The following is a 26,027-nucleotide window of genomic DNA, read 5'->3' on the forward strand; positions in this document are numbered from 1 at the left end:
TTAGGGCCTAGGCAGCTGAAGGCCCAGCCGCCAATGGTGGAGCAATGAAAACTGGGGTTGCACAAGAGGCCAGAATTGGAGGATCGCAGCGATCTCAGAGGGTTGTAGGGGACCTTGCTGTGTGCACATGGTCTGCCGCGTTTCTCTACATTACAGGGACTACACTTCAAAAGTACTTCATGAGCTGTCCAGCACTTTGGGAGGTCCGGAGGTCATGGAAGGCACTATATAAAAGCAAGCTTTTTTCTTTCTTTTCTTGACCGTAGAATTCCCTAGGATAGTTTATGAGAACTTTTAGAAAGTTTTTGACATAGTTTCACATTAAAAGACTTACAAAACTTCTAATTAACTAAAAGCCATGGGAATCCAGGGCAGGACATAGGATTGGATAAGAAATTAGTTAAAAAATAGGGAACAGAGTGTTATTGAGGTGAATATGGGAATGGTGTGGGGGGGGGGGGTGGTGCAAGAAAGGTGTTGACAGCAGTCCTGTAAGGGTCAGTGATTAGACTCCTGTTTCTTCTCATTTACATAAGTTACCATAGCATCGAAACCAAATGCAATATGATCAAGTTTGCAGATGCTACTAAAATAGGGAGCAGCAGAGACAGACGATGCAGCCAAGGATTTGAATCAACTATGCATTGGGCAGACAAACATACAAGCATCGCATACTGGTCAAACAATAGGTGTTACAAACATAAAATGAGTGCAATAGAGCAGGAAATCTTAAAAAGGGAGCATGGGGCAATAGTAGCTTTGTCCCCGTTAAGGTCTAGACAATGTGGTCAGGCAATTTAAAAAAGGGAATAAAATGCTGGTATGTCTAACTAGAATGGTTCATTAAGATTATGCTGAGGCAATGTTCCAGTCAGATCACATTAAAGGACTATATTGAATTATAGTCAGCATGTAACAAAAGCAACAAGATACGTGCACGGAAGAGGGTATAAAGAAGAGCAACAAGATTGATCCCGACTGTATTGGGGATGAGAGGAGGCAAAGGAAGGAAGGAAGAAGAAAGGAAAGAAAGAAAGGATGTTGGATTTGTATTGCACCTTTCACAACCTCAACACACCGCATTGCGCTTTACAGCCAATTCATTACTTTTGAAATGTAGACGCTCAAGTTTTACTGTTTTGACAGAAGGTGGTTAAGGAGAAGAGACCCTCATAGAATCAGAATTTTATCCCCTTAGATCTAATTAATTACTGATTTTTTTTTTTTTTTTTACTGTTGACCCTTGATTTACTTAGCACCGCCTTCCCCCTTCACCAAATTCCCATCCCCACTCCATTTAGCAGATTATCCCAACTCTGTGTGTTAGCAGATATCCCTCTCATTGAAGCATATAAAATATTAATTGTTTTAGATAAAGTAAACCCAGAATGTTATTTCAAAGTAGGAGAGGCTAATATGATTAAAGGACAAGAGACTAAATTAATGAAAAATACATTTTTAAAAGACATGTTTACGCAAAGAGTGCAGGAACACTTGGTATAATCTCCCAAGCAGAATAGTGGATGCAAATACCTTGGAGGCATTCAAAACACAGTTGGATGCCAAGCTGGAAGAATTATGCTACCACATTTGTAGACTTCAGGTTCTTGATAGGTGAGCCAATTAAAGTATACAAGTGTCAGGCTATCTGCTGGATCAACTTTACGACTAACTCCAGATACACAGTGCCTATCTTTCTGCTTTTCTTTTCTTTCAATATTAATGCTACTGTGAAGTAAATAGCCAAAGTGTACATGTATCACAATTTTGGGCTGTACAGTGATATTCAGACATCCTTCTAATGGAAGATACGAGTGTGGTATGTTGCATTGAATGAGGTGCACCTGCCTACCTGGATGAGGTTGTTGGCGAATCTGACAAAACAAGGGTTCACAGACTGCTCCTCCAGGATACTGTAATCCCCAGACAAGGAATAGTCAATCCCAGTCAACAGTTGAGTCACAGTTGAAACCCACTCTTCCTTCGAGGATGAAGACGATACATTGTTCATCTGTTGAATGGCTTCATTTAGTGCAACTTCAGAACACTCCAAGCACTGCCTGTAATCTTTCTGCTTTAGCAGGGAGTCCTGACAAAAAGTGAGAGAGTTTAAGAACTCATTCATCAAGCCTCGACTTGGAGTTATTTGTGGGGAGGAAGGGGAAGGAAAAGTAAGAAGAATTTCTGATTTGATAATCCACAGTTAGTATAAATGTAAAAAGTAAACATACATTATAGTAACAGAGTTGAGGATAAGTTGATTGATTGAGGGATACCAGTATGTCCATACATCACTGTGTCTATTCTATACATCAGTATGTTTATATCACCACAGTCCATCTATTTGTACTACTGAATGGCTATATCATTCTATCCCACTATCTCTGGAAGCTACAGCCAGGACACTGGAAAAAAAACACTGCCATGTTATCAGTGTGGAAATCAGTGTAAACTGTGCTGGCCCACATGAATCATCTTGCTCCATTGCCCAATTTAAAATTTATTCAGGACTTCCCTGTCTGACTGAACTCTATTGCACTTGATCCAACTCCCAGGTAGGACCTGACCCAAATTGGCCGATTTCTCAGGTGAGGCCTGATCCAAGTCAGTTCCCATCAAGCAATCCCTATATAACTCTTGCCACTTCAACAGCACACAATAGTCTATCTGCTGTGTACAGACTGATGGTGGGCTGGTACAGGGTAGCAAAAGGATACAAGCCTGCCTTGGGTAGGTCAACAGGGAATCGTACAGATTAAGATAAATCATTTTTATAGTCAACATAGCTTGGTCACAAATGCTAAGCTCTTCCAACTGAGTATACGATGACCTCCTTACTGCCACCAAACACATTCAAAATGTTACAAGTGAAACATTATTACCTGCAACAGGAGGAGCTGGGCAGGTCGTTCAGGGATGGATGTAACAAATTCCAAGGGTTTTGTTCTGCCAATCGCGCCAAGGGACAGTGTGGGTCGCAGCAGCTTCACAACTTGGTCGTATTCACCCATCTCATACAGACGCTGAACCTCCTCTAGAGACTGGCACCTCTCTAGTGACTTGAGCTTTTTATCAATCTGGCAAAAGCACAGTACCATTAAACACAAAGTCGAAGGAGGACTAGGGAGAGAGGTACAAAGTTCAAACTAAAAGATACTGAAAATGTTACAACCAAAAACTGAACTGTGCAACAGGATTGTTATAAACTGCAACATGTTAGAATTTCTGTTACCTCAATGGTAACATTTTTCATTCAGCATCAATGACCATTATAGAAGCAGAGCTTAAACATTAAATTCTAGTACCATCTCCTGTGGTGTAAAGTACAGGAGAACAGACAGCACACTGCAACAGAGTAATGTGGAATCAGCATCACAATCTCGAACAAGTGAATTCCCAATCCCAGCTGGGAACAGGTTTGCACTGAGGTTATTGAAGGGACTTGGAATAAGCTCCTGTTGGATTGTTGAATAGGGCTCTGTACAGACGTATAGTGGGCAGATGTAGGGGACTGGTACAGGCCGACACTGCACGTGGAGAGTCAAAGGAGGTTGGGTACAGGCCTGCTATGGGTAGTCGAGGGGGTCCTCGTACAGGTTAATGCTGGGTAGTTGAATGGGGCCGGTACAGGCTTACGCTGGGAAATCAAAGGATGCCAAGTACAGGCTTGTTCTGAGAATCAAAGGAGGCTGGGGTACAGGCCTGCTCTGGGCACTGGTCTTTTCTGACATTCCACTAAGCAAAGAGGCAGAACTGATGATTGCATCTTGCAGGAGGGCTGGAACCCGAGACAGAATTAAGCATTTCTGCAGTCTAGGGTTACACTGCCTAATCCAATTTCTCCTAAAAGACTGAAGAGTATTAAACACCTTCACAAACATTTAATTTTGTTTTCTTAGTGTTAGTGTTGTTAAAGAAATTTCAAATGAAACTAGCATCTCCCAAAAAACTCGGAACATATTTTAAGAAACTCACATTTCACACACTCGGAAGTGAGGTTCAGAAGAATCTTTTATTGAACACAGTTTGGTGCAGCTCTCACAAAACTATGTCTTTCTTGGGCAATGCTGCAGCAAAGGGCGTTCTCCAATTGTTTTTCAGTTTTTGCCTCCCCGGAAGCCTGCATCACTAGTAATGAGGGAAGATGATGCACGGAATTACATTATCAATGGATATGCTGAATGTTTATGGTCCTGATGGTTGGTTGTTGCTCTTTTGCAAGTTTGTAGAGCAATAATATACAGGTTTGTGTGAGCAGTTCTCCACACCAAGTGAACAGCTTCACTTACACAGCCAACAAAGGCAAACCTGGGGGGAAATCAACCCAGGCAATTGGGTACCGAGCAGATGCCTCAAGAGTGGCAATAGCATAGTGTCTATAGACTGACGGAGGCTGGGAAGGTGCGTGTCTGCTGTCTTGGCGGTGAGGATAAATCGTTAGCACACCAACATTCATGACCAATTGCATAAAAATCAAGGCTATTTGCTGTTTTTTTCCCACTTTTGTTACTTAATATTTTCAATGTAGAAAGATCTGTACCTCCTCCAGTGATATGGCAGAATCCACGTGTAGATTCGGCAGTCTGATAGTAAAACCATCACTATTCCTGCTTCCCACCTTAATTCCAACTGAACTGCAAAACAAACTGGTGCAGATATCATAGCTCTCCAGAGCTTGCTCCATATCGCCCTGTGAAAAAATATATTGAAACTTGAAATTGGAGGGTGGGGAGAAAGAGTGCAACATTATCCTTTCATATATAGGAACCCCACTCAGACTGATAAAAGTCACCTCCCCCCATAAAGGTTGCAAATCAACTCAGTTCTGAGTGGGTATAATTTCATAGCACATGCTTGCTCATTTGGCACTATTTATTACAATTTGCTGCAGGCTCACAGACACAGGGGATAGGGAGTTTTACGCTGTTCCTGGTCTGTACAATATCTGATCTAGGAGTTTTACGCTGTTCCTGGTCTGTACAATATCTGATCTAGGAGTTTTACGCTGTTCCTGGTCTGTACAATATCTGATCTAGGAGTTTTACGCTGTTCCTGGTCTACACAATATCTGATCTAGGAGTTTTACGCTATTCCTGGTCTGTACAATATCTGATCTAGGAGTTTTACGCTATTCCTGGTCTACACAATATCTGATCTAGGAGTTTTACGCTGTTCCTGGTCTGTACAATATCTGATCTAGGAGTTTACGATGTTGATGTCGACAGCAAAAAGTAGAAAAGTATGGCGTTCCCCAGTGTGAGTATTACAATTCAGGCTCTCCACCAAGCCCGCAAGTTTGTGTTCAATGCAAAAAGGCATTTTGCACTGCAGACTTCCTCCTATGAACTGAAATTTGTAACCTTGCATGACATGATGGGGCAGCATGCCACAGGACGAGCACTTGCCTTTCACCATGGTATTTTGGACATAAGCTTTCTACCACCGGAGGTGGACAATACCACACTGTCAGAACTTTGCATTCAAGCTAAAACTACTAGTCACATTAATTACACATCAGCAGAAACACAAAGAAATGAACAGTACAATACACTTAGCATTCAAAACAAGATTGCGTGGCAAAAGTATTAATCAATAAAAGTATAAATTTTTTGTTAATGATCTGGATGTAGGTGTTGGGGGCACAATCTGCAAATTTGCAGATGATACCAAGATCTGTGCGAGTATTAGGGCTGTAGATGGCGCGGATCTGAATGTGTTGGGAGATGGGCTCATGACTGGAAAATGATGCATAACTTGGATAAGTGCAGTGTTATGCATGTGGGCAGGGCAAATGCTCAACATTCATACACCCTTTAGAGAAAAGCATTAAAAAGGTGGAGATAGAAAGAGATTTGGGCACTATAGTGCATACATCCTTAAAGGAACATGAGCAATGCCATGAAGCGATAGCTAGAGCAAATAGGGTGCTGGGGTATATCCATAGGACAATTGAGTATAAGAGGCATACTATTTTGTCCTTGGTCAGGCCTCTCTTGGTCTGCACAGAAGAACATAAGAAATAGGAGCAGGAGTAGGCCATTTGGCCCTTCGAGCCTGCTCCGCCATTCAATGAGATCATGGCTGATCATCTGCCTCAATTCCATTCACCGGCCTTATCGCCATATCCCTTGATGCCCTTACTCGTCAGAAATCTATCGACTTCTGTTTTGAATATACCCAATGACTGAGCCTCCACAGCTCTCTAGGGTAGAGAATTCCAAAGATTCACCAACCTCTGAGAAGAAATTTCTTCTCATCTCAGTCCTGAATGGCCTACCCTTTATCCTGAGGCTGTGGCCCCTGGTTCTAGACTCCCCGTCAAAGGGAAACATTCTCCCAGCATCCACCCTATCAAGCTCTGTAATAATTTTGATGCTTCAATGAGATCCCCTCTCATTCTTCTGAATTCAAGAGAATACAGGCCTAGTTTACTCAATCTCTTCTCATACGACAGTCCCACCATCCCAGGAATCAATCTCGTGAACCTTCGTTGCACTCCCTCTATGGCAAGTATATCCTTCCTTAGGTAAGGAGACCAAAATTGTGCACAGTACTCCAGGTGTGGTCTCACCAAGACCCTATATAATTGGAGTAAGACTTCTTTACTCCTGTACTCAAATCCTCTTGTAATGAAGGCGAGCATACCATTTGCCTTCCTAATGGCTTGCTGCACCTGCACATTCACTTTCAGTGACTCATGTACAAGGACACCCAGGTCCCTTTGAGCATCTGCATTCCCCAATCTTTCACCATTTAGGAAATACTCTGCCTTTCTGTTTTTTCTACCAAAGTGGATAACTTCACATTTATCCACATTATAATCCATCTGCCATGTTCTTGCCCACTCACTGAGCCTGTCGAGGTCCCCTTGAAGCCTCTTCACAACTGACACTGCCACCTAGCTTTGTGTCTTCAGCAAATTTGGAAATGTTACATTTAGTCCCCTCATCCAAATCATTGATATAGATTGTGAATAGCTGGGGCCCAAGCACCGATCCTTGCGGTACCCCACTAGTCACAGCCTGCCATCCCTACTCTTTGTTTTCTGTCTGTTAACCAATTCTCAATCCATGCTAGTATATTACGCCCAATTCCATGTGCCCTCATTTTGTTCACCAACCGCTTATGTGGGACCTTATCGAAGGCCTTCTGAAAATCCAAATACACCACATCTACCGGTTCCCCTTTGTCTACTCCACGAGTTACACCCTCAAAGAACTCCAATAGGTTTGTCAAACAGGACTTCTCTTTCATAAATCCATGTTGACTCTGCCCAATCTTACTATTAGTTTCTAAGTGCCAGTTATTGCATCCTTTATAATAGTTTCCAGCATTTTCCCAACTACTGATGTGAGGCTAGCAGATCTGTAGTTCCCCGTTTTCTCCTTCCCTCCTTTCTTAAATAGCGAGGTTACATTTGCTATCCTCCAATCTGCAGGAACCGTTCCAGAATCTATAGAATTTTGGAAGATGACAACCAATGCGTCCACTATCCCAATGGCCACCTCTTTCAAAACCCTAGGATGTAGGTCATCCGGTCCTTGAGATTTATCAACTTTTAGTCCCATTAATTTTGCTAGTACTGTTTTTTCACGAATAATTTCTTTAAGTTCCTCATTCTCGCCACACCCTTGGTTTTCTCGTATTTCTGGGAGTTTTTTTTTGTGTCTTCCTCCGTGACAGAGCGGGATTAAACAGAGTGGACTTAAACAGTGTTTTATTTGGGAATTTAGAAAGAGTGAGAATTCGGAGAAGAGGGGGAAGGAGTTGCTGCTTTTTGCCTACACTACTTGTAGTGCTTTGTGTTACAGGTAGATATTTAATTTCAGTACCCTGAACGTAATCTAGATCAAGTAAGTAGTCAAGAAACTACACTGCAAACTAAGTTACCTTATTATAAATTTAATTACATTTAATCAAATAAAACAAAGTCATATAGGGATGGCAGTGCAGGCGGTGTGCCACAACTGCAGCATGTGGGAGTTTGTGGAGAGCATTGTGATCCTGGACAACCATGTTTGCAGTAAGTGCCTGCATCTTGAGGAACTTCAGCTCAGAGTTTTTGAGCTGGAGTCTGAGGTGCAGACATTGCAGAGCATCAGGGATGGGGAGAGTTACCTGGACACTTTGATCCAGGAGGCAGTCACACCCCTTAGGTTAGGTAGTGGTACAAGTCTGGTTAATGGTCAGGGACAGGAGGATGTGACTGCAACTCAGGCAGTTAAGGGGACCCCAGGTGCAGTGCTGGAGGAGCCTCAGCCTTTGCCCATGTCCAACAGGTATGAGGTTCTTGCTGCCTGTGTGGATGAGGGAAAATCCTGCAGGATGGATGAGCAAGCTGACCATAGCACCATGGTGCAGGTGGCCATTCATATGGGGGGGGGGGGGGGGGGGGGGGGGGGAGTGAAAGGGAATGTAGCTGTGGTAGGGGACAGTATAGTCAGGGGGGATAGATACTGTTCTCTGCAGCCGCGACCGAGAGTTCCAAAGGTTGTGTTGCCTGCCCGGTGCGAGGGTTAAAGACATCTCCTCGCGGCTGAAGAAGAACTTGGAGTGGGAGGGGGAGGATCCAGTTGTCGTGGTCTAAGTAGGAACCAATGACATAGGTAGAACTAGGAATGAGGTTCTATGGAGGGAGTTTGAGGAGCTAGGATCCAAATTAAAAAGCAGAACCTCAAAAGGTAAATAATCTCTGGAACAGCACCTCATCTTTCAATTAGGCACTTTACAGCCTTCTGGACTCAACATCGAGTTCAACAATTTCAGACCATAACCTCGGCCCTATCTTTTTTTTCTCTCTCTCACATGGCAGCTGTCGATCATTCAGCCAGTGCCATTTACACTTCATCTAGAGTCATCTTTTGTTTCTTAACTTGTCCCATTACCATCTCCTTTTGCCTCACACCATCATCCCTTTTGTCTCTTAATCTCTCCAGCCTTCCACCCAATCACAGACCTTCCCTTTTGTTCTTTCCTCCCCTCCCCCCTCTCCCTGCCCCAACACTTGCTTAAAAACCCTGTCCCATCTCCAGCTTTTTCCAGTTCTGACGAAGGGTCATCGACCTGAAACGTTAACTCTGTTTCTCTCTCCACAGATGCTGCCTGACCTGCTGAGTATTTCCAGCATTTTCTGTTTTTATTTCAGATTTCCAGCATCCGCAGTATTTTACTTTTGTAATAATCTCTGGATTGTTACCTGAACTATGTGCAAATTGGCATAGGGACTAACAGATTAGAGGTTTAAATGCGTGGCTCAAAGAGTGGTGTGGGAGGAAGGGGCTTCAGTTCATGGGGCACTGGCACCAGTACTGGGGAAAGAGGGAGCTGTTCCATTGGGACGGGCTCCACTTAAACCGGGCTGGGACCAGTGTCCTGGTGAACCGAATAACTAGGGCAGTAGACAGGGCTTTAAACTAATGAAGGGGGGGTGGGAGGATTCAAGAAAGGGTAAATTTAAAAGCCCCGAGAGAAATGTCAAGGCTCTAGAACAGAGTAGAGTTTTGGGTAAAAATAAGCAGAGTGGGTCAGGAAGGGACAGAGAGTAACAAAGGTAATAAGGCATCAGTGACTGAGGTGACATCAGGGAAAAAGAGAAATAAGTCAAAGCTAAAGGCACTATATCTGAACGCGCAAAGCATTCGCAACAAAATAGATTAATTAATAGTGCAGATAGAAATTAATAGGTTTGATCTAATAGCCATTATGGAGACGTGGTTACAAAGTGGCCAAGGTTGGGAACTAAATATTCCAGGATACTTAACTTTTAGAAGAGATATGCAAAGTGGAAAAGGAGGAGGGGTGATGCGCTATCAATTACTCATAAAAGACTGAGAGTTAAGAGAGTAACTAAAGGCTTTTATTAACAAAAGAATGAAGGTCTGCCTCGAGTGGTCGACCGGTCCAGAAATACAAAGGGCTGGGGAGCAGTCACCTTTATACTAGGACTTGTGGGAGGAGTCAGCCGAGGCATGTCCAGGCATGTACACAGTGGAATACAAACAGTGGTTTACCACAAGGGGTAGCCCTGATAATAATGGATGGGGTAAAGACAGTAGAGAGAAACGATCTTAGCTCTGAAAATCAAGAAGTAGAATCAGTTTGGGTGGAGCTAAGAAACAGCAAGGGGCAGAAAACATTGGTGGGAGTTGTTTATAGGCCCCCAAACAGTAGTTGTAATGTAGGGCAGAGTATAAATCAGGAAATTAGAGGCGCATGTAACAAGGGTAATACAGTAATCATGGGGGACTTTAATCTACATATAGACTGGGCAAACCAAATTTGCAATAATAGTGTGGAGGATGAATTCATGGAATGTATACAAGATAGTTTTCTAGATCAGTATGTTGAGGAACCAACTAGGGAACAGGCTATTTTAGATCTAGTATTGTACAACGAGAAAGGGTTAATTAATAACCTTGTAGTAAAGGGGCCTATCGGGAAGAGTGACCATAATACGATAGAATTTTATATCGAGTTTGAAAGTGATTTAGTTAAATCCAAAACTAGGGTCTTAAATCTAAACAAAGCAAACTACGTAGGTATGAGGGGCAAGTTGGCTAAGGTAGAATGGGAAACTACATTAAAAGGTATGAAGGTTGACAAGCACTGGCTAGCATTTAAAGAATTAATACATAATCTACAACAAATATACATTCCTTTAAGGCACAAAAACCCCACAGGAAAAATGGTCCAACTGTGGCTAACAAGAGAAGTTATAGGTAGTATTAGATCAAGAGTAGGAAGACTGAGGATGGGAAGGATTTTAGAATTCAGCAAAGGAGGACCAAGAAATTAATTTAAAAAATGGAAAATAGAATGAGAGTAAACTAGCAAGAGACAAACAGACTGTAAAAGCTACTATAGGTATGTAAAAAGGAAAGGATTAGCGAAAGTAAATGTGGGTCCCTTACAGGCTGAGTCAGGAGAAATTATAATAAGGAATAAGGAAATGGCAGAGAAATTAAACAAGTGCTTCATGTCTGTCTTCACGGAAGGCGACGCAAAAAACTTCCCGGAAATAGTGGAGAACCAAGGGTCTAGCAAGAGTGAGGAACTAAAAGAAATTAGTATTAGTAAAAAAATGTACTGGAGAAATGAATTGGACTGAAAGCCAATACATCCCCTGGACCTGATGGCCTACATCCCAGGGTTTTGAAAGAGGTGGCTATAGAGATAGTGGAAGCATTGGCTGTCATTTTCCAAAATTCCATAGATTCTAGGACAGTTTCCGCAGATTGGAAGGTAGCAAAGGAGGGAGAGAGAAAACGGGGAACTACAGACCAGTGAGCCTGACATCAGTAGTAGGGAAAATGCTAGAATCTATTATTAAGGACGTGGAAACAGGTCACTTAGAAAATAATAGGATTGGACAGTGTCAACATGGATTTACGAAAGGGATATCGTGTTTGACAAATCTGTTAGAGTTTTTTGAGGTTGTAATTAGCAGAATAGATAAGGGGGGGGGTGAACCAGTGGATGTGGTGTATTTGGATTTTCAGAAGGCATTCCATAAGATGCCACACAAGAGGTTATTAAACAAAATTAGGGCTCATGGGATTAAGAACATAAGAAATAGGAGCAGGAGTAGGCCCTTCGAACCTGCTCCGCCATTCAATGAGATCATGGCTGATCTTCTGCCTCAACTCCATTCACCGGCCCTATCGCCATATCCCTTGATGCCCTCACTAGTCAGAAATCTATCGACTTCTGTTTTGAATATACCCAATGACTGAGCCTCCATAGCCCTCTGGGGTAGAGAATTCCAAAGATTCACCACCCTCTGTGTGAAGAAATTTCTTCTCATCTCAGTCCTGAATGGCCTACCCTTTACCCGGAGGCTGTGGCCCCTGGTTCTAGACTGCCCGTCAAAGGGAAACATTCTCCCAGCATCCACCTGGGGTTTGGGGCTAATATACTAGCATGGATTGAGGATTGGTTAACGGACAGAAAACAGAGAGTAGGAATAAACGGGTCATTTTCGGGTTGGCAGGCTGTAACTAGTGGGGTACCGCAAGGATCAGTGCTTGGGCCTCAGCTATTCACAATCTACATCAATGATTTGGATGAGGGAACCAAATGTAATATATCCAAGTTTGCTGATGATACAAAGCTGGGTGGGAATTTAAGTTGTGAGGAGGATGCAAGGAGGCTTCAAGGAGATATAGACAGGCTAAGTGAGTGGGCAAGAACATGACAAATGGAATATAACGTGGAGAAATGTGAAGTTGTCCACTTTGGTAGGAAAAATAGAAAAGCAAAGTATTTTTTAAATGGTGAGAGATTGGGAAATGTTGGTGTTCAGAGGGACCTGGGTGTCCTTGTACACCAATCACTGAAAGTCAGGAACAGCAAGCAATTAAAAAAGCAAATGGTATGTTGGCCTTTATTACAAGAGGGTTTGAGTATAAGAGTAAAGATGTCTTACTGCAATTATATAGGGCCCTGGTGAGACCGCATCTGGAGTATCGTGTACAGTTTTGGTCTCCTTACCTAAGGAAGGATATACTTGCCACAGAGGGAGTGCAATGAAGATTCACCAGACTGGTTCCTGGGATAGGGGGGATTGTCCTCCGAGGAGAGATTGAGTAGGCTAGGCCTATATTCTCTGGAGTTTAGAAGAATGAGAGGTGATCTCATTGAAACATAGAAAATTCTTACAGGGCTTGACCGGGTAGATGCAGGGAGGATGTTTCCCCTGGCTGGGGAGTCTAGAACCAGGGGTCACAGTCTCAGAATAAGGGGTCAGCCATTTAGGACTGAGATGAGGAGAAATTTCTTCACTCAGGGGTGGTGAATCTTTGGAATTCTCTACCCCAGAGGGCTGTGGAGGCTCAGTCATTGAGTATATTCAAGACAGAGATCAATAGATTTTTGGATATTAAGGGAATCAAGGGATATGGGGATGGTGGAGTTGAGGTAGAAGATCAGCCATGATCTTCTTGAATGGCGGAGCAGGCTCGAGTGGCCATGGCCTACTCCTGCTCCTATTTCTTATGTTCTTATGGAATACTGTGTCCAGTTTTGGTCTCCTCACATGGTAGGTGATATTGAGGCTTTGGAAAGGGTGCAGAGGAGGGTCACTAGACTAACTCCTAGTCTAAAGCATTTTAGTTATCAAGATAGGCTAAAAGAGTTGGGACTCTACACTTTAGATAAGCATAGACTTAGAGGTGATCTGATTGAAGTATATAAGATAATGAAGGGAATAGATTGTGTTCCAGTTGAATGTTTGTTTCAATTGAATAGGTTAGGGATGACCAGGGGTCACAGATTTAAGTTGTGTAAAGCTAGATCTAGGTTAGATGTCAGGAGGTAGTTCTTTTCCCAGAGAATAGTGGACCTCTGGAACAGGCTGCCATCTCGTGCGATGGATGCTGATTCACTGAATTCCTTCAAGCGAGAGCTGGACCCGTTTCTGGCTGGGGCGGAGATCACCTCTTACAGAAGGTAGGTGCTGCAGGGAATTCAGGACCAGAGTGATCTCCTGGACTAGTTTCGATCGTCTAGATGGGTCGGAGAGGAGTTTCACAGATTTTCTCCCCCAAATTGGCCTGGGTTTTTTTAGTCTCCCAGGAGATCACATGGTTTCGGGTGGGGTGGAGAGTATATCTTGTGATACACAAGCATCGCAATTGTGTGGGACAGACATTGTTCGTATGGTCATATGTACAAATTGCCCACTTTGCCATCTCAACATGCAAACAGGCAATCAAAACAGGGAGCTAAAATCCTAGGACTGCTGTGTAGAATTCATTATTCAAGGTGAAATTATTAACCATTTAGAAAGACATGGATTAATTAAGGACAGCCAGCATGGATTTCCAAAAGGCAAGTCATGTTTGACAAATTTATTGGAATTTTTTGAAGAAGTGACTAATTGCATAATGGGAGTGCAGTCGGTGTAGTGTATATGGATTTTTAGAAGGCATAAAATGCTAGTTAGAAAAATGAAGACAAATGGTGCAAGAGGAATATGTAGTACCATGGATAGAAAGTTGGTCAACGGACAAGTAGTAAAGAGTTAGGATAAATGGGTGTTGCTCAGATTGGAGAAGGGTTGGAAGTGTACGCCAGGTGTCAGTCCACTTTTGTTCTCAGTATATGGAGATGATTTGGAGTTAAGCATCGGGAGCACAATGCTAAAACTTGCTGAAGACACAAAAGTTAGCCATTATCCAGGTTAGTGAAATGAGCAGATAGCAGATGCAATTTAATGTGGATAGGTGTGAGGCAATATATTTTTGGGAGAAAAAAAACAAGGAATGGGAGCATACACTCAATGGAAAGATCCTGAAGAGCATGAACAGAAACCATAAGGGGTTCAAATACATAAATTCCCTGAAAGTGCAACTACGGATGTCTGGAATCATTCAAAAAAAGTTATAAATTGAAAAAATGGGAAACACGTCCCCAACCTGCCGCGTACACGCCCATTACCTTTTTTCCAGCGGTGGGTTTCGAGGTCTCAGTGTCCCGCCGTAGAGAGGCAGAACATGCTATTAACATATTTAAATCAAGCTCCCACAGTGCGATTGGGAGCCAGTTTTAAATCTTACTCCTGTGGCGTGGGTTTCCCAGGGCTCTAGAAATCCAGCAACAATAACAAGGTGAGACACTCGGAGACCTCGTAACACGTCGCTGTAAAAATGGACTACATAAACTACACACAGCCCTAGGATGTTTGAGAGTGGGGGGGGCGGGGGGGGAGAAAGAGAGCAGGATTTAAAAATCAGTATTGGTAATTGTGCCAATCACCACTACACTAAACCATTTTAACTACAAAAATAAATCTCTCCTCTTCTGTTACTTCCATGTGAATCAAAAATTAGATTCTAAAGCTAAACAGTTCAAGAACTCCATGGCTGCTATATATGTAAGATCATGGTTTAAAATCCACACCAACCAAAAATCCCATTTGGGCTCCAGGAGTTTTAAATGTGTGAGGATTACTCTATGTGGCAGGCTTGCAAATACCAACCGGAAACTGACCGAGAAATATTGGGGATACAGCCGTGGAACAGAGGGAATACTGGGGATACAGCCGTGTAACAGAGGGAATACTGGGGATACAGCCGTGGAACAGAGGGAATGACCCTTAAGATGCTCTTGGCTTCTTGCCTACAAGATCATAGCACTGCAAAACTTACACAATCCTCCACTTAACTTTCTGTTGCGCATCACTGCTTGCTTTGGTTCTCGGTGCACAGGAAACAAATAACTCAAGACCTCTGAAATTGCTCCGTAAGGAACATAGAAACTTCGGACGTTACATGCAGTAAAAACAATGGTCTACTTCAGACTGGTGTTGCAGCAGAAAAAATCAATACATGGCAATGTATTTAGATATGAGGTATTGGTGCTAAAGAATGTAATACTTTACTACTTTCAGCATCACACCCTCCATGTTCAGGTATAGCATGGTCATATACAGAGTGAAACCTGTCCACACTGACCTCGAGCACGAGTTAACCCCCAGCCCCTGGAAAGCATGCACTACATTTTCCATATCCTGCACCAGCTGTCCCTCTAGCGACAGCCAATCGGCCCTAAATTAGAGGCAGTATTCTACTCCCACTAGAAAACTGGGTTCTAATTCATTTAGGAAGAGGAAATGTTTCTCGCATCAGTCTGGACAACATTTAACCCCAACACACTACCTACTCGATTTAATGGAATTTTCAAAGCGAACCCGTTTCAACTGCAGAAATAATTCCCCCCACCTCCCACCCCGTTAATTTTAAGCTGACAATTAGGAAACTGTTACTACCCAACTCTCATTACAAGAAACCCTATTTCCTTTATTTTACACCATCCAGCATTGAACACAAATACAAACCTGCAATGCCATGAATCTGGCTTTCAACCAGTACACTTGAACCACAAAAACCAGCCAGTCATTCTCGAACAGGTCCCTTTGTGAAGAAGTGAAAGCCAATTGAATTACGTCTGCCAAATAATGGCTTCCTGGAAAATCGGGCCCTAACTGTGCGGCCGTGTTGCTGGAGGTACATTTCCGAGGGGAAACTGAAAAAAGCAAACACAGATCAAAATTACATGTAAACAGGAAGTGGCTCCCCATGCACCACATGTAAACAGGAAATGGTTCCCCGAGGTACTGCCATCACAGGGGCCAATTATAAAAAGGTCATATTTCCACCTGTCTGATCGAAACAGCACAGCCCATTCTAGACAAGACACATCAGGATTTTACGATCTGGAGAAGTTCCCTCTACAGGCTACACTCGCAACAAGAGCGTTTAACTCAGAAAATGTAGACAGTGAAATCTGTGATGTCAGTAAAAACAGTCTCATCAGAACAGGGGTAAAAATATCAATTTAATCCAAACTGTCGTAACTTTTTAGCATTTTGCACTGGTGCTTTTTTTTGTGTAAAATTACATACGTTGAGAATGAAGAGGCTTCCTATAAAAACACATGGAAGCCAGCATGTAAAATGGGGAACTAAGTCGAAACATAAAAGGCTGGGATCAATGGATAAACAGTCAGAGAATGTCATTCGTGACCCGTTTAGGGCAGTTTCAGTGCTGTGCGGGTGGAAGCCAGATTGGAGAGATTCAATAAAGTGCCACATGAGAGACTCATGACAAAGGTCAGGCTGTGTGGGGCCAGGAAACAGAATGGATTGAAAGATGGCTAAAACACAAAAAACAGGGGAGTCAAGGGAAGTTTCTCAGACGGCAAGAATTGGGAAGTGTTGTCCCACAGGGATCCATGCTGGGACCACAGCTGTTTACCACATACATGAATATTGTGGACTCGGAAATTGGAGGTATGGTATCGAAATTTGAAGACGACATAAAATTGGGAGTATAGCTAATAATGTGGAGAACTGCAACACAATATAGGAAAAAAGCTTGTAGAGTGGGAAGATAAATAGCAAATTAAATTTAATATAGCAAAGTAAAGGTTCATTTTGGTAGGAGGAATAAGGAGGTCACTTATTCCTTGGAAGGTAAGAAAATAAATGACGTAGAAGAGAAACAAGACTTGGGAGTACAGATACATAAATTACTAAAAGCAGCAATGCAAGCTGATAAATCCATAAAAGAATGCAAACAAAGTATTGGGGCTGATTTCTCGAGGAATAGAACACAGAAGCAGGGAGGTACTATATTTATATTGAACCTTGGTTAGACCACGCTTGTGCACAGTTCTGGTCTCCATACTACAGAAAGGATTATTGTAGCAGTGGAGAAAGTGCAGAAAGATTTTGTAGGATGTTACCAGAATTGAGCGGAAGAAATTACCAGGACAGAGCAGTCAAGGGTGGGGTTTTTTTTTTGAGATGGTGAGTGATGACATGCAACAGTTTTCTATTAAGCTGTTTACAGTTAATTTAACCTATTAAATCCCTCGGACAGCCTTATCCATTTTTCCCTTTTTTCCAATCTTATTAAAATGCTTGCTTAACTTTTAGTATTCAATTCGCTGTGTATTTCCAGCAGCCTCTCTTTTTATTGTAGATTTCCAGCATTAGCAGCGTTGTTTTTATTTGCACCATTTTTAAAGTTATTGAGTTGGCATTTTCGTGCTAAAAGGGAATAGTGGCAGAATACTGGGTGAATAAACATGGATTACACTCTGGTCATTGTGCAACTTGAGGCTTACATATTTTGAGATTCTAGTATCAGAATGTGAAAAGCTCACATCCTTCAGAGGTGGGGCCACCACCCAGTTTCCGAGATATGCTGCAGTAACAATAACACAATGTATTTTTCTTCAGAATCTTCCTATTCTTTTGGGGACAAGAAAGTAGTAAGTGTAATATCCTGCAGCTTCCCGGCTAAAGGGAACGCAGCAGAGCCGCCATTTCTGCCTCTTGGGTAGAAAGTTCCTCGACACGAGCATCAACTGTCCCAAAAGAACCGTTACCCTGAACTTCCCCTTTGCTGAAGAACATGCATTTATATAGCACCTTTCAGAGCCTCGGGACATCCCAAAGTGCTTCACAGTCAATGAATTACCTTTGAAGTATAGTCACTAATGTAGGCAATTGTGACCGCCAATTTTCACACAGCAAGGTCCCACAAACAATCACCTTCGTTCATTCAGCCATCCAATAAGACAAGGTTGAACTTGTTTGCCAAACTTTGGGCAGAGGTGCTAAAGGGATTATCTTCCTGTAAAAGGTGGCCATTTTGGACACCAGTTTGCTCGTGGAGGTTGAATGAAAGCGGAAGAATAATTTGAACTAAAGTGGCATTGTGAAGAAGAAAAAGCTGAACAGATGGCTGTACGTAACCAATTATTAATCTGAAGAAAACATTGGACCTTTGAAGTAAGTGTTTCATACCTGTGGTACTTTTAGACTTTGTCAGAAGCCACTGATCAAGCTGAAGTTCCATACACACCAGGCACATCACCATCATGTCCTGAAGGGAGAATAATGAAGTATCCTGACATAAGAGTTAAACACCAAGCAGGATAGTTATTTTCACAGAATGGTGAAAGTAAAATGTGTAAAAATAACCTCGACAATCTCAGCTGTGCATTCGATTTGGCTGAAGTTAACTAACCTCAGAAGAAATACTTTCCACCACACACAAGTACTTTTTCAAATGTTATTTCAATTTTAGTCCTTTTTTGGGCATCAGCAAGTATCAGAAAACAAGAGTTTGGACTCTGTTGTTATCCTATGAAGATATCCATAACTGAAGGATTTGTGACTGTTAGTGAACTGCAATATAATCAAGGACCGATCACGTTTGGCTGTGATTGCCACCATGATCCAACAGACTATTGACACTCAGTCTAGGCTGATAAATGAAGAATGGGTGAGTCACTGGAGGGCAACCAGCACCTGTGAAACCTTATCCCAACTTGAGTCAGAGTCTTCAGTCAAAGGGAGGAGAAGGGGGAGAAAATTGTCACTAGAAAATTCTTTAAAAAAGGAATGGTATTCTGTGCAATGTAAAAATGAGAGAACACAGGCAAAATAGACACGGGATGGGGGTGGAGCAAACAGCATTAAAACCAGCACTGCCACTACTCGAGTTTACGATTTTGAATTTTGCAAATCTAGGAAACCATCAGTTGGAGTACATTTCAAACCAAACAAGAACAACTTGCATTTATATAGCGTCTTTAACATAGTAAAATGTCCCAAGGCACTTCACAGGAGCGTTATCAAACAAAATTTGACATCAAGCCACATGAGATATTAGGACAGATTACCAAAGAGGTAGGTTTTAATGAGCATGCTAAAGGAGAGGGGTAGAGAGGCGGAGCGGTTTAGGGAGGGAATTCCAGAGTTTTGGGCCTAGGCAGCTGAAGGCACTGACGCCAATGGTGCAGCGATTAAAATCGGGGGCGCACAAGAGGTCAGAATTGGAGGAGCACAGAGATCTCAAAGGTTTGTAGGGTTGGAGATTAGAGATAGGGAGGGGTGAGGCCATGGAAGGATTTGAAGACAAGAATGAGAATTTTTAAGTTACAGTTGTAACATATATCAAGACAATGTCGTAACTATGAGAGGATAGCTTAAAAACAATGAACCAACAGTGTCTCAAGTTCCAGAGTGGGCTTTACATACCTATGCATGAGACTACCCATTTGGTCACTAAGGACAGCAAACGTTATAAAGGTGGTATTTACAAATTTTCTCTACTTCTAGACACTGTCTTTCACGTTAGGCACAGCAGTTTTTGCTTAATGAGCACATTATTCTGGGCAGGGGAAGGGGTTAAGGATGGAGCAGAACCTTCATATTCCAAAGTATCATGGTAGATTCAGACTAACTTCGAACACCACTACTGGGCAACACAGCTACAAGGAATTATATGAAGCAGGTTTCTCCACAAACCTCTGACTGGGGATGGAGACAAGGACTGCGATCACAGCCTCCGTACTCACCCACCCTTCCTTGGACCCCAAGATTAGACTAGTGGAAGTACCGGCACACCCAACCTTACAACACAGCAGGTGGAGGAAAACCTACATAGGACAGCACTAAAAGTGCCATAGGCCACATTAACTTCTTAATACAGCTCAATGAGGTTTCAAGACACTCCAATAGATGAGCTGCTCCACAAGATCATGGCCTTTCAGCAGCTTAGACAATTCCATGCTGTACAATAGGATTTCATCCATAACTCCAGGATCCTACCATATCCCACAAAGTTCAGCACAACTGACCCTGCAGCACAGAGCTCTCCCACAGATTTATCTCCCTCTATTTCATTCTATCCTAAATGACAAACAAAAAATAGTTACCTACCTACTAAGGTCTTCATTTGTTGAATGAAATCCACCCACCCTTCCTTGTTTCTAGGCCACTACACCAGTTTGTATTGACCTGAAGCTAAACAAACAAACCCTTAATCCACCAAAAATCTAAATTCCTGCAAGATCTAGAGACAGAAGGGTGGAATTGTCTGCATGAAGGATGCAGATCATTACAATAATGACGGCTATATAATATAGGTAATCTACCTTTCCTATACATCCTCCACATCGTAGTAGAAAACCTGGAGGGAAAGGCCCCGACACAGAAGTCACCAGCATTCAGCGCTTATTTGCCAAAGGCATTGCGTGTGATGCAGTTAAGTGCAACAACAACATGCAGATGGTCACTGCTTAGTAATTAAGTGAGGATTGTTCCATCTGGAAGCCTTGCACATATCAACTGAAACCTGGCAAACGTGCCCAGGCAATACTTGCAGATTGACCGTTCAGCTGCTCCTGGGCTTCTTCCCTACAAGATGGTATCATGTGGGAAGCACTTAACCATCCATTTAGCTATCCACTGGTTAGACATTGACTTATCTAGGGTCTCTGCTTAATCAAAAATGGAAGAATTGTCAAGGTAACTTGTATTCCTCTGTGCAAGAGAACTTAAGGGTGGGTGAGCACCTACACAAAAGGAGATGACTTTCAAATTCAAAACATCAATAGGGCAATATTCCATACAAGAAAATGAAATTTGCATGTTCAAAAAGGTTTAAACAGTGGGTATGTTTATTTCTGAATAACTAAAATAATATCCCAGTAAGGAACCAGTGCGAGTCTAACTGGACACAACTTTCAAATAGCTTCCATAGAACTCACTGACAGACATATTCAAACACAAATGGGTCACGAGAGACCGAAGCAGCGCAACAGGAATGAGAGGGGAACTAAGGTTTAAACTGTAGTGTATGTGCCTTTAAGTCAGAACTACTTTTTACAGCTCCTGTATACTGTAGTACCGGCAGTGACCACACCGGTATATAAGCTGTGCGCATGCCTCTGTACCCCAGTCTAGAGAGTACCCTCCTCCAGTAAAGACCTGTTATTTGTTAATGTACAGCATCCGTGAGATTATTTATCCACTGAACCACGGATCTAACATAAACCAACTATGAACACATGCTGGAGACATCATGTGAAATAGGACATGCAGATTTAGCAGAATAACATTGCGCATTTTGTCTTAGAAACTCTACTGGAGGATGCTGCATGAACTAATCAAGGCATCTAACTCACTAAAATCAAAATTACTATTAATGAAAGGAAAAATCTGAAACTAAAACTTGGAAAACGGAAATGAAAGTGATATTGTTGTATACACAAATACAAACACTAAAATTACACTGGACTTAGCACCCAGTGTGTGCCCCAAAGTCATCATGTGCACACCATGGTCAAAGGAGAAACAGGGTCCACACATCGTGATGCTCCCCGAATGGGCAGCCCCTTATCAACAGCCTGGATTGATAAATGCCCTGCAGCTGCTCTGCCCGGGGTAGAATTCCCTGTGGGGGCATAATTAGGAAGTTACACCCATTCCTGCATCAATTTTGCAGCTATTAATTTACTTAAACTTCCTATCAATCCCATTAACATACACCAGAACTTAAAATTCAGCATAAACAATCAGGGTCCAAGGAAAACATGAAACCCACACCATATATCCTTCTTAAAATGAGAATTAAAGTATCAAGCCATCTAACCATCAATCATGCACATTAGGCACAGCATATTTAAGAACCTGCAATTGTGGATACTTTTCAATTTTTGTGACATACTAAACCCATAAAAATGCATTCAAAGAAACAGAAAGTACAGTGCAGGTCTCAGTAAGGAAAATAAATCACTTAAAATAAAAACAAAATGGATGTTTCCTGCTGCGTCCAAAACTCTGTTCCACGTACACTTTCTCGCTCCCCCTACCCAGAGGATCCCGCCACCCCAACCGAGGTGTCCCCCGGTTTAAGCCAGATCTTCATCGCCTCTTTTATTCATTCCCAGCATTGAAATTTCACCTGAACCCAGTGGCTCGGTCAACCCTCAACATGTAGTGCTCCCAAAAGGTACAAACTATGCAAGATCTTTCATATATGGATCTCAAGTGCTATTTAATGTCAGTATAGATCTGTTGGTATTAGGTAATGTTCTTAACATATGGATCTGCAAGTACCTTATAATGTAACCGGTAACACAAATGGAGAAAAGGTTTCACAGTTAAAAACTCACTGTTAGAAAAAAAGCTTCAACAGTAGAAAAATAAATACATTTCTTTTCCCACAGCCCCCAACTTTATATAATTTTCTTTATCGTGTTCTATTAGTTTTAGATGATGTGTGATGAAATCCTTTCCTGTAAAGTTGGGGTAGAAATAATGTATTGCTTTTCAGTTGAAACTTTTTTTCCTCGCACTGAACAACATATGTGTTTTTGGTCATCGGGAGGAAGCTCTTCACATGGTTATGTTCCACAGAACAACCTCCCGTTTTCAACTATCCACAACTTTAAGACTGGCCCGGCCTATGGACAATCAGATTACACTTCATAACAAAGCCACTAACCCATTGGGCAACACTGCATTTCCGTGCATGTTACGAGGAACATATGCTGTGCATCTTACTGAGCACGAATGAGCTACCAGATAGCTGCTGGCACCTGTCGACCTGCACCTAGCAAGAGTCTGTGTGCTCAGAAAATGCAGGGAGAAAATTCAGGGAGTGTGGCTTCAAAAAAAACAATGAAAAGAAAATCTAAGACTAATAAAACTACTTAGTTTGATGGCAGTACCTTGATGTGCTGGTTGCTGCACTCTCTCAGGATAGGATTAGGTAGGCTACTGCAGTGTTTTCTCCAGCTGTTGTAGATTGAAAGGACTACCTCTGCCAGCCTCGGTGGCCATTTTGCCAAGAACTTCTGACCAAGCATCTTTAAATATTTCAGCATCAGGTCTAGTATCCCACCATTCTTCAAATTGTTCAGCAAAAACTTGTGAACATCTTGTTTTTCTGTTTGTATAAAAATAATAGTTAACGTTACAATAGATTTATTAATGATTAATATACACACAGACACAGACTTCTCCTTCTGCTGTTGAACATTTTTCAACCTCCGCATACAAATAAGAGTACACCAAATAATAGCAGCTAACATAAAAGGGAACCCAAAAGTCTTAGAAACACAAATACTAAAAGGGTAGTCAAAGTAAGTGTGGGGCTGATTAGGAACCAAAAAGGAAATCTTATGGAGGCAGAGAGAATGGTTGAGGAACTTTTCATCTGTCTTAGCTAGAGAAGAGGATGCTGCCAATGCAGCAGTAAAGGAAGATGCAGTAGCGATATTGGATAGGATAAAAATAGATTAAGAGGCGATACTAAAAAGGTTAGCAGTCCTCAAAGTAGAAAAGTCACCTGGTCCGGATGGGATGCATCTGGTTTACTGAGTGAAGTAAGGATGTAAGTTGCAGTGTCTCTGGCCCCAATCTTCCAATCCTCCCTAGATATGGGGGAGATGCCAGAAGACTGGGACATTACAAACCCCTGTTCAAAAAAGGGGAGAAGGATAAACCTGGCAACTACAGGCCAGTCAGCCCAACACTGGTGGTGGGGCAACTTGTAGAGACAATAATCCGGAACAAAATTAATTGGCATTTAGTAAAGTATGGGTTAATAAATGAAAGTTCGCACGGATTCGTTAAAGGCAAATTGGGTTTGACTGACTTGATCGGGTTCTTTGATGAAGTAATGCAGAGGGTTGATGAGGGTAGTGCGGATGATGTTTTGTATATGGACTTTCAAAAGGCGTTTGACAAAGTCCCACATAATAGATTTGTAAGCAAAATTAAAGCCCATGGGATTAAAGGGACAGTGGCAGCATAGATACAAAATTGGCTAAGGGACCGAAAGCAGAGAGTAATGGTGAACGGTTGTTTATCAGACTGGAGGGAAGTGTACCGTGGTGTCCCCCAGGGGTCGGTATTAGGATCACTGCTCTTTTTGATATATATTAATGACCAGGACTTGGGTATACAGGGCATAATTTCAAAGTTGGCAGATGATATGAAACTCAGAAATGTAGTAAACAGTAAGGCAGATAGTAATAGATTTCAGGAGGACATAAACAGACTGGCGAAATGGGCAGATGAAATTTAACGCAGAGAAATGTGAAGTGATAAATTTTGGTAGGAAGAATGAAGAGAGGCAATATGAACTAAATGGTACAATTTTAAAGGGGGTGCAGGAACAGAGAGACCTGGGGGTGTATGTAGAAATATTTGAAGGTGGCAGGGCAAGTTGAGGCAGCTGTTAAAAAAGCATCTGGGATCCTTGGCTTTATTAATAGAGGCATGGAGTACAAAGGTAAGGCAGTTATGCTAAACCTTTTATGAAACGCTGGTTCAGCCTCAGCTGGAGTATTGTGTTCAATTCTGGACACCACACTTTAGGAAGGATGTCAAGACCTTGGAGAGGGTACAGAAGAGATTTACTACAATGGTACCGGGGATGAGGGACTTCAGTTATGTGGACAGAGTGGAGAAGCTGGGGTTATTCTCCTGGGAGCAGAGAAGGTTCAGAGGAGATTTGATAGGTGTTCAAAATCATGAATGGTTTTGATAGAGTAAATAAGGAGAAACTGTTTCCAGTGGCAGAAGGGTCTGTAACCAGAGGACACAGATTTAAGGTGATTGGCAAAAGAACCAGACGTAACATGAGGAAAACATTTTTACATAGCGAATTGTTGTGATCTGGAATGCACTGCCTGAAAGGGTGGTGGAAGCAGATTCAATAGTAACTTTCAAAAGAGAACTGGATAAATACTTAAAGGGAAAAAAATTACAGAGCTATGGGGAAAGAGCAGGGGAGTGGGATTGATTGGATACTTCTACCAAAGAGCCGACATATGCACGATGGGCCGAATGGCCTCCTTTTGTGCTGCATCATTCTATAATACAAACCATGGCACTAGGTCACTAAAGACCTACAATTTAAAGACTGCAACACTGAAATACTTATTTTCCTGAACTATTAAATCCAGACAGTAATGTTGATATAAAAGTTAAATCAGGTTGCTTCCTTGTGACTGGTCTCGGGAGGGATCCTTTCTGTGCTGACCCACTGCAGCAGGAATAGCACAAGGCAGGACAATCTACACACAATTAGCAAAATTCTGCTTAGTAACAGTATGCCCCAAATACTGCTCCCAAAAGGCACAATCAGTTGTCAAGATTGATCAAAATCTCTTTGCAGGCCAAGCACGCCAGGCACCAGCCTATTACACCTACTAAGTGATTCTTTCATTGAAAAGAACATTAACCAACTAAAACAGATTTCAGCAGCACAATTTCCCAGAGGTCTGTCGACTCAAACAATCTAAATTAAATGAAAGGGAAAGGATGGAAGCTCGAGAACTGCCAATCGAGTAAAACATGGCAGTGATGTCAGTCTGAGTTGCTCCTCGTGTTTACTCAAAGACTGGATGTTGGCCTTAAATAAAATTGGTTCACCAATTTATATTTCTTTTATTCATTCATGGGATGTGGGCGTCGCTGGCAAGGCCAGCATTTATTGCCCATCCCTAATTGCCCTCGAGAAGGTGGTGGTGAGCGGACTTCTTGAACCGTTACAGTCCGTGTGGTGAAGGTACTCCCACAGTGCTGTTAGGGAGGGAGTTCCAGGATTCTGACCCAGCGACGATGAAGTAACTGCAATACACTTCCAAGTCAGGATGGGGTGCGACTTGGAGGTGGTGGTGTTTCCCATGCGCCTGCTGCCCTTGTCCTTCTAGGT

General features: G+C 42.3%; 1 protein-coding gene across 5 annotated transcripts in view; it reads right to left on the reverse strand.

Annotated features, from left to right (window-relative positions):
* cabin1 (calcineurin binding protein 1) overlaps window positions 1–26,027 on the reverse strand; it is a 464,264-nt gene that overhangs the window by 406,856 nt on the left and 31,381 nt on the right. For all 5 annotated transcript variants that reach the window (XM_085962047.1, XM_085962049.1, XM_085962050.1 and 2 more), the window contains exons 11-16: window positions 23,032–23,249; window positions 18,314–18,392; window positions 15,836–16,023; window positions 4,541–4,690; window positions 2,883–3,077; window positions 1,853–2,089 (exon numbers count right to left, since the gene is read on the reverse strand). In XM_085962047.1, coding sequence (XP_085818173.1) covers window positions 1,853–2,089; window positions 2,883–3,077; window positions 4,541–4,690; window positions 15,836–16,023; window positions 18,314–18,392; window positions 23,032–23,249 — 1,067 coding nt within the window. The remainder of the gene's footprint in view (window positions 1–1,852; window positions 2,090–2,882; window positions 3,078–4,540; window positions 4,691–15,835; window positions 16,024–18,313; window positions 18,393–23,031; window positions 23,250–26,027) is intronic.

This window comes from Somniosus microcephalus, chromosome 19, assembly GCF_052327205.1.
Source record: "Somniosus microcephalus isolate GS21.2 chromosome 19, FLI_Smic_1.0, whole genome shotgun sequence".
NCBI lineage: Eukaryota > Metazoa > Chordata > Chondrichthyes > Squaliformes > Somniosidae > Somniosus > Somniosus microcephalus.